The 13816-nt window shown below is 33.8% G+C and overlaps 1 protein-coding gene across 3 annotated transcripts in view; it reads left to right on the forward strand.

The window, feature by feature from the left end:
- The window catches only part of LOC127859995 (protein turtle-like), a 266899-nt gene that overhangs the window by 213150 nt on the left and 39933 nt on the right, over positions 1-13816 (forward strand). For 2 of the 3 annotated variants that reach the window (XM_052397672.1, XM_052397671.1), the window contains exons 4-5: positions 12552-12827; positions 13290-13398. In XM_052397672.1, coding sequence (XP_052253632.1) covers positions 12552-12827; positions 13290-13398 — 385 coding nt within the window. Of the gene's footprint in view, positions 1-3516; positions 4240-12551; positions 12828-13289; positions 13399-13816 lie in introns of those variants that run through there. The other variant, XM_052397673.1, reaches the window with a different exon arrangement.

A 13816-nucleotide genomic window follows, 5' to 3' on the forward strand; every position in this document is an offset into this window, starting at 1 on the left:
GAAAATGCAATGAATTTAGTGCAAACATGTACAAATGTAATAATGAGAGAGTAAGTAAAAAAAATCCCCCAAAAAGGGAAATGCCGCAAAAATTCCCCCTCCTAAGGGCTGCGGACCCCTTCCCCCAAAGTAGTGTGAGGGCGCTGAGGCGATATGCACATGCATCAAATCCCCTTTTCACAGAGCACGACCCATATCCTTTTGCCTACGAAAAATTTAGAAATTGGTTTGCCATCGCTGGGCATTAACATTGTGTAATATTCGTAAACAATTGGTGTTTTGATGAGATGTGATGTACAATGAACATGTGTCTGTCAAAAAGCTTGGACTGGATTCTTGGAAGATGTTCTGAACAAATATTTATTTTGCTGTCAACAACTTTATTCAGAGTTTGATTAAGTAAGTGTGGTAGGAAATAAGTGTCCCATCAATTGGTATCAAGCACTTTTTAAGATGAAACTCGGGTTAAATGATGATTAAAAGTAATTGAAAGTAATACAATACATTTTCAGTGTTTGAAAGAATAAAAAGTCATCCTTGACTTACAATGATTGAGAGCTAATCTTTACCCGTGAAGTGTTCAAGTATCCACTGTTAAAGACTACAGGTACTGGTTTTATCCAAGAAACAGGTTCAAGAATGCCCATGAACTTATAGAAATTATATTTTACCCTTGACTTTCTATGACTCCGAAATGGATTTCAAAGGCTGTCGTAATAATAACAAAAATATTGTTCTGTGTTTACTTTGTGTTTCCTTACTTTAAAAAGTATTAAGGTATTATGATATTTAATGTGCCAACCATTTGTTCACTCTAACCTTTTTATTCAGCTTACCTGAGCAATTGTTGACCAAGAGCAGGAACTATGGGGTATAATGCATACTGCATAAGTCATGTTGGCTTTCAAACAGTTGAAGTAAGAAATCATTTGAAATGCATAAACATGAACAAACTTCTTGAAGCCCAACTTCAACTATAGCATTAAGCAGTAATTAATAGTTCCTTTAAATGCATTGGCATAAGAATTGTAAAACAAGCTGTCTGGGATCTTAAAAAGCATCCCTGGTGAATGATCTATAATGAATGTTAACACACACAGAGGGATGATGGGAATTTAATTTGTGATATTTTTTAGCAGACAGTCAGGTGGAATTATGCCTTGCAAAATTTAATGGTGTTATAAATCAAGTTGTAACAAACTGTGGTATTGGCATAAGGGCAGCTACTCTGCATGGTATAAACAAAGTAAAAAAAATTGCATTAGCCTCCCTTTTTAAGGTGCACATAGACATAAAGTGTACGCACACATTAATGTTTATTACCCTTTTGTTGACATTGTAGTCACTATATATTCCTATGTGTTACTTTTCCTCTTGTATTAATTGCTTCCCATGTGCAACAAAACTCTGGCCAAAACTGTGGGTCAAAAATGGTCTCACCCCAGCGGTACAATGATTTTATTTAGACTTATATGGTCAAGAATTTTAAAATCTTCTATGAATCTGTGCAAGTACGATATTTAATATTTGGTTGGGAACAATGAATTGTGGTCCTTTACAAAGTTTGTTCAAATGACGATCCTTGGTCATTATTGGCCTTTCCCCAAGGGTTACTTGTTTTCCTTTTTTTTCCCTTACATGTATATACTTACGTCTTTCAACAAATCTTCTGAAACTGCAAGACAGAGAGGTTTAGTGTTTTGCATGGAACATTTTATGGTGGGCTTTACAAAGTCTGTTCAAATTTTGTCCCTGGGGTCAAAACTTATCAAGCCCAGGGGTCACATGATTTATATAGACTTATATAGTAAATAACATTAAAAATTTATAAAACCACAAAGGGGGGTTTAATATTGGGTGTATAACATAAAGCATTCATTTACCAAAGTTTTTCAAATCATGACCCTAGGGTTAGAACACCCAAACGGCTACATTATTTATGTAGACTTTAATAGTATAAAACTTGAAATAAAAAAAGTATTATTCTCTGATACCGCAAGGCTTAGGTTTTTGTCCCCTACCGGTTTCACAAGAGGGGACTTATGGTTTTCGCTCTGTGAGTCCATGAGTCTGTCACATTTTTCTGGATCCTGCGATAACTTTAAAAGTTCTTAATATTTTTTCATGAAACTTGAAACATGTATAGATGGCAATATGGACATTATGCACGTCATTTCATTTTGTTCCTACATCAAAAATTCTGGTTGCTATGGCAACAAATAGACTAGAAATACTGCTGAAAATGGTGGTTTTCTGGATCCTGCAATAACTTTAAAAGTTCTTCATATTTTTTCATGAAACTTTAATCATGGATAGATGGCAATATGGACATTATGCACGTCATTTCATTTTGTTCCAATGTCAAAAATAATGGTTGCTATCGCAACCAAAAAAAAAAAAATCTGAAAATCATGAAATGGTCATATGCTTAGTTTTTTCAAATCAAGTCCTTGGGTTCAAAATTTTCCACAACCTCAGGATAACTTGTAGTTTATTTTCTTTTGAAGACAACACTTTAATTTGTTCCTATGCTGTCTCTGTGTCATGCAAAGTTAAACAAACTAGGTTATAGTCAAGGTAAAACACAAACATTACAACTGCTTCACATAACAAGTGTGTTGTGTTCTGAAAAAACTGGGCATAATGCATGTGCGTGAAGTGTCGTCCCAGATTAGCCTGTGCAGTCCGAGCAGGCTAATTAGGGACAACACTTTGGGCCTAAATTTGATTTGTTGCTAAGAGACTTCATTTAACAAAAAATGTCATAAAAGCGGAAAATGAAGTCCCTGATTAGCCTGTGCGGACTGCACAGGCTAATCTGGGATGACACTGTATGCACATGCATTATGCCCAGTTTTGTCAGAACACGACTAAATTAATCCTCTGCATGTCTCAGTTGAGAGACCTAGGGTCTTTAACCCTTTCCCTCATTGGAAACAAAGTTATAATGGCTTTACAATAAGCATAAAACCAGACCAGCTGCGAGTAACTCACAGTCTGTTCAGGCTTTATGCTGTTTGCTGCTTATTAGTAACTTAGGGTTGGAAATGAAGCCTTTAAAACTTGAATCTAGTAAGAAAGGTCTTCAATCAAATTTAACTTTCTATGGGTCTAGTAGTAGTATCTAAGTGGTAATAGGGTTAAGCTCTCTTGTTTTTAATAACTTTTAAAAGATAACCCATTATTATTCCCATAAATTAATACTTCCTTCCTCTGATAAAGAAAGCAGAGTTAAATCCAGCCCAGTTACCATGGGGGTTTAACTACTTCCCTTCACAGGTGTGACAATCTTTTTCACCTTCAATCTTGCCATTGCCATACAGAAGACACCAGTTTGTGGGACCAACTATCAAACTGCAATAAACAAAGTGCTTAACAGAGTTTGCAGTTTTCTGGACCATTATCTAAGACATTGACATCTTAATGAGGAGTGTATGTCATATAATTTGCTGATGTTAATGCCCCCAGGGGGCTTAAATCTCACTGCACTGTGTCAACCCCCCTGGTGTGTGCTTTATAATAACCTGGGCCAACCTACTTATCAAAAATTTGAACTGAGAGTAAATGCTTTATCAGATTGTAGACTGAGTGGCATTTTATAGTTTCGGTTTGCTGCAGTTGGTTGTGGGGAGTGAGCTCTTGTTACAATAGGGATTATTTTCGTGCATTTAGAAATGTGAGATACAAAAATTCAGTATTTATTCAGTGAAATAAATACTGGCACAGAAGTGTTAAATGAAAATGTTAGCGTGATATGAAAGTTGCAGAGGAGTGTCAGATTAAAATGTTAATGTGATATTACAGTTAAAGTTGAATAAACTTTGGGAGTTATAGGATTTGGAATTGAACTTGATTTTATTGTTTGTGATTAAATCTACATGCAACTCGCATAGTGAAGATGGATACTTTGTTTGATAATTACTTATCAGATATATCAGAAATCTAGAAGAAAATGTATTGAAAGGACATTTTGTACATGAGTGTTTAATTCAGTTTATGACTCTGCAGAACAAGATATCAATGCAAATCAATGATTTTTTTTGTAAATTTGAATAACCTGTTTGAGGGGTACAGTATGGCTGTGTTTGCACAGAGATAATGCTCTGAAGAGTGGATCTTGTCGAACACATAAAAAACTGTATCTCGTTGAGGATTTATGAGACAAATGTTCAGACATGCTACTAGGCCTTGTGATCGCGTGTCTCTTGATGGTCGTAGAGGTGTCCGCCCAAACGGAGAGTGAGTATGCATACGGGATGGACATTATTTGCTCCATTCCTTTGGATGGGCCCTTCTAGGGGTCACATTTATTGCCATAAGGAGATTGTTGAGCGAGTGTAAATACTTTTGCTGTGCTTTTAGCTTTTTCCAATATGTTTTAAAAGATTATGGCATAACCAAATGTCAATGTCTTCACATTTTAAATTGTCGACATGCAGTTCATGTGAAAAATGTTAGTTAAAGCGGGTATATACGATTTTTTATATGTGTTTAATTGTAATATATTGATAAAATATGTTACAATTACACAATATAGGCAAGAAAAATTACACATTAAAGCCGAATTTCTTTAAATGCCGCAAAGACAAATTAGCGGCCCGAGCCGATTGTGACGTACATATTTTCCTACAATAACCGAAGCATTCGTCTTTGTATTAGGATTGGAGTTAGTGTTCGTATGTCGTATGAATAGATATCGTTGCAGGAATTCAAATAAACCGATAAACTAAGTTTAGATCCACATCGTTCATGTATGATATACATGCTGGCGAATTTGGCTGCAGTACAGCCGTTTTCAAGTTCAGAATTAAATATCTGGCTTATTTCGCATTTTTCGACGCATGTTCTTCTAAACTTTTATTTAAATTTATATTGAAATAAATACATGTATATAATAAGTTTTTTACACATTTTATATAAATTCATTAATATTTGACAAAATCGTATATACCCGCTTTAAAGAATATTTGCAAATGTTAAGACCTTGCTATTTGGGGAAAAAGTGTATATAAAATAACAATTGTGTTCATGTTATTTGTACAGTATATTAACACATACAATATTTATTACAATCTGTAGCAATAAGAGAGAATTTAAAAAATAAGTAAGCAATTTAAGTCATGACATTTGCAGCAATATTTCATTATTCCTATGAATAAAGTTGATATAATTTGCAATAAAAAAATCCTCTTTTATGTTAAGATTTGATCCCCAATTAGTATCACTTCAACATGCAAATTTACCTACCATATTATTGATGTTTATGACATGACAAGAGCCTACATTTTATATCACAAGTTTCAGACATTAGATTTTATTATGCCATAATAATTTTGTGATCTGTTTGAATGTGTTACTTTGTCAAACCAGTGTTTTATGGTTTCTTATCTTTTGATTCTTTCTTTACAAAAACAAAATGTATGTTTATCTTTGGTGTATTTAATTAAGTTTATTATATTTGTCTAAGCCTTTATCTGAAGTATGATCGTTTTCTACCAGTTTATGGTGTACACAAGTAGGTTTTAAGAAGATACAATTTGAAATTTTAGCATTCAATTTAACCCCTGCGAAATGTTGTTCTGCAGTTCACGAATAATTCGTGAACAGTTCATGAACTGTTCGTGAACTGAGTTCATGAACTGTTCATGAATAGTTCATGAACAGAAAATGAGCCGCGTCTGTGAAAAGTTCTTGAAATTTTAGTTCATGAACTGTTCATGAACACTAATGGCATGAAGTGTTCATGAAATATTCTTGAAACCTAATGGCATGAAGTGTTCATGAACTATTCTTGAACCCTTATGGCATGAAGTGTTCATGAACTATTCCTGAACCTGTGTGGCATGAAGTGTTCATGAACTATTCTTGAACCATTATGGCATGAAATGTTCATGAACTATTCATGAACATCAATGGCATGAAGTGTTCTTGAACAGTTCATGAACAACACAATTCTTGAAAAATTCTTCAGGGTTTTGCTGTTCACGAACAGTTCATGAACATTTTCCTTCTATTTTTCAATGGCTCATTTTCTGTTCACGAACTGTAAGTGAATAGTTCATGAACCATAGTTCTTCAAGAGTTCATGAACTGAGGTGGCATGAAGTGTTCATGAACTATTCATGAACAAGAATTTGTCAATTTATGCAAAGGTTATCATAAGTGTTACTAAAGCTCAACAAACAGGTCAGGGTAAGAAGAAACAAGTCTTGTATTAGCACATAACATATTGATAGCAACATATAACAATAATTTAAATATAACACTAATAACTGAGATACAAGTGGTTTGATAATACTCTTTAAATTTCATAATACAACTTTGCATTATATGTTCATGAATAATTCATGTATTGAACAGATTATGAATAGTCTCATTTTCAGTTCAAGAATCATTTACTAATCAATGGTTTCCCTGAAATGGTTACACTTACAGTGCCAAAGAACTTGAAATGGAACCAATGGCTGATCAGTTCAGCCGGTAATTTATTAAAGACTTACATTTTCAAATATAACATAAACCATGTGCCTTCCGTTTCAACTTCTTGTGCACACAATATTCTTTCTTTGTAAAAACAGCAATGCAATGTACATTGAGTTCTTGATATCATCTTAAACTGTTCTTGAAATCAGATGTCCTTAAAACGTCCTTAAACTTGTCTTTTAAGTCTTCCAAGAACAATGACAGATCCTTTTAAGAACATATTGGATTCTTAAAAAGTCCATCATACGTTCAAAAACATTGTGTAGACCTGTTTAAGAACATCAGAAGGAAACATGTTGTTCAAAAAAGTTCTTAAAGTGTTCAAGAATAGTTTAAGAATAATTCAAGAACAGGAAAGATCCTTAAAAAGTTATTGAAGTGTTCCTGAAGGCAGTTCTTGAACAGTTCTTGTACAAATGTTCTTAAAATTCTCTAGAACAGGTCAAGAACTCTAACTTACATTGGTGAAAGTACTATGCATATTCATACTAACTTCACAGGTTTCACAAATCTACAAGATTTGTATGCTAGACATTTCAATATTACTTTCAAAAATATGTATGAAACATCTAGCTCAAAGGAATTCATGAATTATTCATGATGGATCCTTAAAGTCTGTCTCAGAAAAGTCATTAGAAATACTTGTGCATGAAATGTTCATCACTAAGTATTTATGGTTAGATGAAGAACTGTTCATGAACTTTGAAATGTTCAACAATAATTCATAAACAGTTCATGAACATGTCTTAAGAACAGTTCATGTCCAAAAGTTCATGAACCAAGCTCAGGAACTTTTTCAGAACCGTTCATGAACAGTTCTTGATTGGCTTGAAGTGTTCATGAAATCATGAACAACATTTCGCCGGGGATATTATGTACCATATATTTAATGAACAAATATATCTGATGATAAACCTGAATTATGATGGACTGGGATGTTTTGGATGTATTGGTTTCAGAAATAAATATGGTGACATTCCACTTAAGCATAATCTTTCTGCAATTTCATGTATTTGGTACAGTGATATTGGAAAGAATTATAGTGTTCATATTTCAGTCCCAAATAACAGTCAATAAATATTGTTGTAAACTTTCATTAAAATCCTTTTCAAAACAACAACAGGCAAAAAGAAGGGGGTAGTACTTTTTGTACTCAGCTTATGCGTTAATGAACTAGCATGTAAAAACATTTCCTGAAGTTTGACTTTTTTATGAACGCCTTTTCAATCCTGACTCCCATGGTTTCGGCATATTTAGCCTCTATAGCTGCACCCTCTTGCCACAACACATTTCTTTCACAGAATGGTTGTCAAAAAATAAAGTTTGCTTAATATACTGTATGAGTTGCAGTATGAATCAAAAAGTGTTTTTTGTCCCCTACCGGTGAAACCGGAGGGGACTTACGGTTTGCGCTCTGTCGGTCATTCTGTCAGTCAGTCTGTCACACTTTTCTGGATCCTGTGATAACTTTAAAAGTCATTATATTTTTTTTATGAAACTTGAAACATGGACAGATGGCAATATGGACATTATCCAGACATTTCATTTTGTTCCTACATCAAGAATTCTGGTTGCTATGGCAACAAATAAATAAATAAAATTAAAAAATCTGAAAATGGTGGAGTTTCACCAGTAGGGGACTTATATTTCTTGGCAATAGTCTTGTTATCTCTGCTGTCTTTAAAGTTCATTATAGAATATTTTGTATTTTCCAAAACAGTCCTTGAAAGTGATGGTGAACACTGGACTTGAAACTGATATTGTGCATCACACTTCTCCTTGAAACTGATATTGTGAATCACACTTCTCCTTGAAACTGATATTGTGCATCACACTTCTCCTTTAGTGTAGAGCAATTGATCGCCATTGAATAAATATTACTTTTGCAATAAAATTGCATTCAAACACTATTTCTTTGACACATAGTTTCAAGAGAGATTACGGTTTACTGGTTGATGTAATTCGCTGACATGTATAAATACTGTAATATCGTCTTTTGACAGAATAATGTCATTATTCGGTCCATTTAGCTGTGGCGTATTCTTGGTCAGTCATGCGGGCATACAAACATCAGCTAAATACGTATTGAAGGTGAAGGCATTTGTGGAATGTTAATTCATAATGAGTCTAGAAGTATTAATATTTTTATGGATGGATTCACGTAATGCGAAATAGAACACCGCACTCTGGGCTTATTTTATTGCCTAAATCTGTCATAAGTGACATGTCATAGATTTAAAAAAGCGCATGCCTGGATATACAATGTAGTTCATTATTTGAACTTCTCGTAAGAAAATCACACTCAACAATTTACAATTATGCTGAACTTCATTTTTTGTTGCTAAAACATCAATTTAGGGACAACAAAATTACTGTGTGTGTGCGTGTGTGGGGTATTTCATTAAATGCCAACATGCCCCGTTTATCTGCTGTATTCTATTGCCATGTTTTACCAGATTTGTAATATGCTTGCACTAGAGCATACTTATTATGTCGCTGTATTGCCTGAACATTACTGCATATATCTCCGTTGACATAATTTCTAGCTCCTCTTTAGTCTAAAACCTCACAATCGTTAATTTAACTTGTGGCATTTGAGACAAATGTTTAAATTATGCCAGATTTGGTGACACTTTGGTTATCTAAGTGACATACTGGATGTATTATATTACCAAGTTTTGACGCTGTTTTGGACAACAATCCTGTCAAAATACTGAGTGCATCACATTTATAATTCAGTAGACGTGGGACAAAAATTTAGTAATAAAAAAAATGCTTGCAATATTTTCAAACAATTTCAAATTCATTAATTTTTAGTTTTACATTAAAAAAACTTTTATTGCATTTTAAAAATCAGTTTATGTTGCTCTTTATTCAGGCTTTTATTATTGCTAAAAAGAAGATTCTTAAATAACCATATGTCTATAATGTAAACTGTGTTTGACTTATAATGTAATCTTAATCGATGATCTCTATTTTTACTCCTAGGGGGCATATTTGATCATCATTTAGCCTCGAGGGTAAATTTAATTGCTTTAATTATTAAATACAATTTTTCGCATGATTAATTTTAACAATTTATGACAGACTGACAGTCAGACTAACTTAAATAATTAATTTGGTCGAGTATTAATTGGTATTTGATGTATAAAAGGCACAAGTAATACATATATGAAGGCTCCTCTTATGTTTGCTTATTATTGACATGCTCTGTAATATTTGTAATAATACATTCTTATTCATCTACCAATTCCTTTTTTCATAAGGCCCTTTTCCGTGAATATTATGTAACTTTCAATCTATCTACGTCAGTTTTGTTGTATAACATTTTACATATATTTATTAAGCTATATTTAAATAAAAAATACATAAATATTATATGAAGTTTCAAGACAAGGAATATAGGGGTTGTTTACTTCAGGCAGTTGTTTTCTTGATATTTGTCACTTTGACACAAGAAGTTAATATAAAATATGGAATGTTTACTACAGGCATGGCAACATGCTGTTGTTTAACTATTCTTTCTGTTCAAGAAGTGTTTATTATATTATTTATATTGTCACAGCAGACAAATTGTAGGGACTGTATAATATTTCACTGACATGCTAATGGTAGCAAGTAGTGAATTTTATCTCGTTGCACAAGTAAGAGGAAGTTTTAGAATGAATTAAAGCTGTTTCTGTCATTATATAAGTAAAAAAAAGTTCTGTAGAAAGATGAAAATATATAATAATGAATAATACAATGAGTTTTCCGCACTTGTCACAAAAAAAGGTTGATTTGTGTACCTGTCTGACAATCTTTTCAGTTGTCATGGACTGTGATTCTTTCTCAGTTGTCCTATAACTGGTTGCTGATTTCTTTTTGGGGGAGCAATATTGCAGTAATGCATTCATTTGCGGATTCATCAAATACTAAAATCTTAGGACACTTTTTAGAAATGTGCTAGAAAATGCCAGTGTCCCGGTGAACAATTTCATTGGGTGCCATGAATCAACCTTCTCGACAAATTTACCAGGTGCCGATAAAAAAACCTGCAATGTACCGATTGTCCGGGTGCCAATAAAAAAACCTGCAATGTACCGATTGTCCGGGTGCCAATAAAAAAACCTGCAATGTACCGATTGTCTGGGTGCCGTTTGTCGTACAAATGAAAAAGCCATCTTCTTCAAATTGTTATTTATTGTGTAACTTATGGCCTTTTGTGGTGTAAACTGGAGATCTTATCTATGCAAGCAGTGCCATAATGTTGGGCTATCAAAGCCAGATAAGATCTGCAGGCAGCTGTTATGCAGTAGTATGGGACATCAGCAAACATCATTGTGAAATGCACAGTTACTGGTTGTGCACTTGAAAATGTTTTGTATGACTTCCAAACAAGCACAAATAAGTAAAACATTGGCTATAGCTTTTTGTGCTGACTGGCAAAATGTAACATAAAAGAAGTCATAATACATGTTTATCTTGAAGTAATATTTACATTATATAAGTTGAGTTAATAACAGCTCTAAATTCATACCTTCAGGAATTAAATAATAAATGTCATTTACTGCAAATCTGAAATAATAATATGTTGGCTGTTTTCAAAATATTCATATTTTATTAAATCCTTCCTTAAATATTGGTACTTCAGGACCTTGCGATATTTATTGACCTTGTTATTCAAGCTTTCAAGCAAGTTTCCCTGCATATATATACACAAGTTTAAAAAAAATAAAATATACTATTTGTTACTAACATTTGAAAAAATTTGAGGCATTTCACAACCAAAATATTTGCAATTGAGTTGACATTCCTACATGAGATGTTGACACTGTTGTGGTACACAGATTGTATCCTTGTGCAAATAACCCCCAGATAAAGAAAGTATCTTTCAAGTGTTGTTTGTGTATGCTGACATCATAATGACTGACAGTGTTGATAAGTCAGTTGATAAATAGGCTTTCCATTGGTCAGTGTTTGGATTTCATTTGTGAAATTCTGGTGGCTTTCTACATACTTCTGGGAAGTATCTCTTTATTCTTACAACAAAATTACTTACATTTAGTTACACACAACTTCAGGTAATATCTGATATATGAATATATTATTCCCATTATTACTAAACCATTCAAATTAAATGTCTACAATGGGGAATAAATTGATGACAATGTAATAAGAGATCTATAAATTATCATGTCCAAAAAAAGTTGTTTCTTTTTATAAATAAAAGGGAAGAGTGGGGCTTCGGAAGGGCAGGGTGGGGCGCCCTTTCATTTAGGCCTGAAAATAAGCTCGAGCACTGCAATTTTGCTCGAGCACTGCAATTTTATGTGCATCAATTGCTTTATCATGTTGTAATGTTAAAAGCTGTGTAGAAAAAACTTAGGGCATGATTTTCAAAGAGAAACTCTTCAAATATTTGTGTCAAGTTCGAATGACAGCTAGTGCATGTTCAACTTCCAATTCTCAAGAGCCATTAAATTTAATGATAAAAGCAGGCCCAGTGACTTCAAAAGGTAAAGTGAAAACTTTGGGTTAAATATGGGATGAACAACTTTAGTCAATTTCATCTCACATTGTCCCTGGATGAGAGTTTCCCATGAAGCACAAAAACACATTTAGTAAAATCATATCAACTATGTTATTATCTTAATAGTTGAGAGAAGTTTGATATTAGAGCTTTCAAACTCTTTGAATTGAACCATCAAATAAACCAGTCAAGTTATTTATATGGACTTCCTGTCAATTGAAATGCAGATGGAATGATATTTGAATGTTTTCACTGCATTGAATTATACTTCTCAGGGTTATTATAAACCATGGCCAATAGTAAAGCACAGTCAACAACTGACAACATGTGTAATGGAGGTTTGATATGGGCTATTAAAAAGCAGTTGGCACAATACCATAAGGAAACAAAAATAAATTAAATTGTGGCACCAAATTAATACATAAGTCATGAAAAAATATAACCTGCTATACAACAACACATGACAATCTAGATCAAAGATAAGTTCCCCTTATTTTTATTTCGAAAGTTAAAATTTTGCATTCTTTCTCAAGGCTGGGGCTCAATTTTATTTCAGTTCCGCCCAAGATAATATCTAGCTCACCGCAGTCTTTCCATAAACCTTTGAACTCCACTGCCCGAATATACTGCAATGCCGGGGGCTTTCCAAAGCCTCAGGCCTCGTGGACAAAAGACGAGCGACCCCTTGTCATATCCCAGCGGGTCACACTTCAGAGCGATGGTAGTGAAGTGATAATAAGAAATCTGCAGAAAGACGATGGCGGCATATATAAATGCACTTTCAATAACTCTGTGGGCGCTATTGCAAATACAGTCCATCTGATTGTGGAAGGTATTCTTGGATGTTGTGTGTTGGTCTCCTATTGAGTTTTGACAGGTCCGGTTTTGTGTTCAATGGCTTGCCGATGGTTTTAATATTACAGGTCCTATGTGATCTTGTTGTTTAATAAGAAACTAAAATTTTGCTTGAATTAGTCTAAACAATAAAACCTAATACGGTATATCATCATATAAGGCGTGTATGATCAGATACTTATCTCAAAAGGTTATAATAAATAATAGTTTTTTTTCCCCACAAATTTGTGTACCTGTATACTAAAAAGTACTGGTAACTGAATGTTTACACCATAAAATTGGTAGAAAAATATATTCTTTGAAATGTTGCTTAGATATATTAATATAATTATCATTTACATATTGTTATTAATATTTACGAATAATCTGTTCTAACAGGAAATTACTAGCACATTTTGTCTTATGTTCTGTTATTCTTCTATATTGCTTTTGACTTTAGGTCAGGCATATATTATTGGTCATCCATCCAATAAAACAGCTGTGCTGGGACAGAGGGTACAGTTTATATGTGAGGCCAGAGGGTACCCCGCCAACATCACGTATAGATGGTGAGTACTCTTCGTACAGGGCTTACAATGCCATTCGCCAAATAAGCCAAAGGCTACAGATAAGGACATTTGGCTTCACAAAATTCCATTTGGCTACAAGGTTTTCTACATAATCACCCATAAAATATCCCAAATAGTAAGAGATACGACATTAAAAAAGGTCAATTTTGCTGCAGAAAGTTTTGTGCCAGAGGGAACCCTGATCGTATATGGTTGTTAGAGTATGTACTCGTTGGTCTCGTTGTAAAGGGCAAACCTGTTTTTAAATTCCTGCATTAATTGAGGCACTCTCGATTCTGTATCCTTGGTAGAAGTGGTACTTGGTGTCTTCTGAGAAGCTTTGATCATGCTCCCGTAGATCAGGGAGCAAAGCTTGGAATCGCTAGGTGGGCACCTAACCTATTACATGCATGCCACC

This window comes from Dreissena polymorpha, chromosome 15, assembly GCF_020536995.1.
Source record: "Dreissena polymorpha isolate Duluth1 chromosome 15, UMN_Dpol_1.0, whole genome shotgun sequence".
Taxonomy (NCBI): Eukaryota; Metazoa; Mollusca; class Bivalvia; order Myida; family Dreissenidae; genus Dreissena; species Dreissena polymorpha.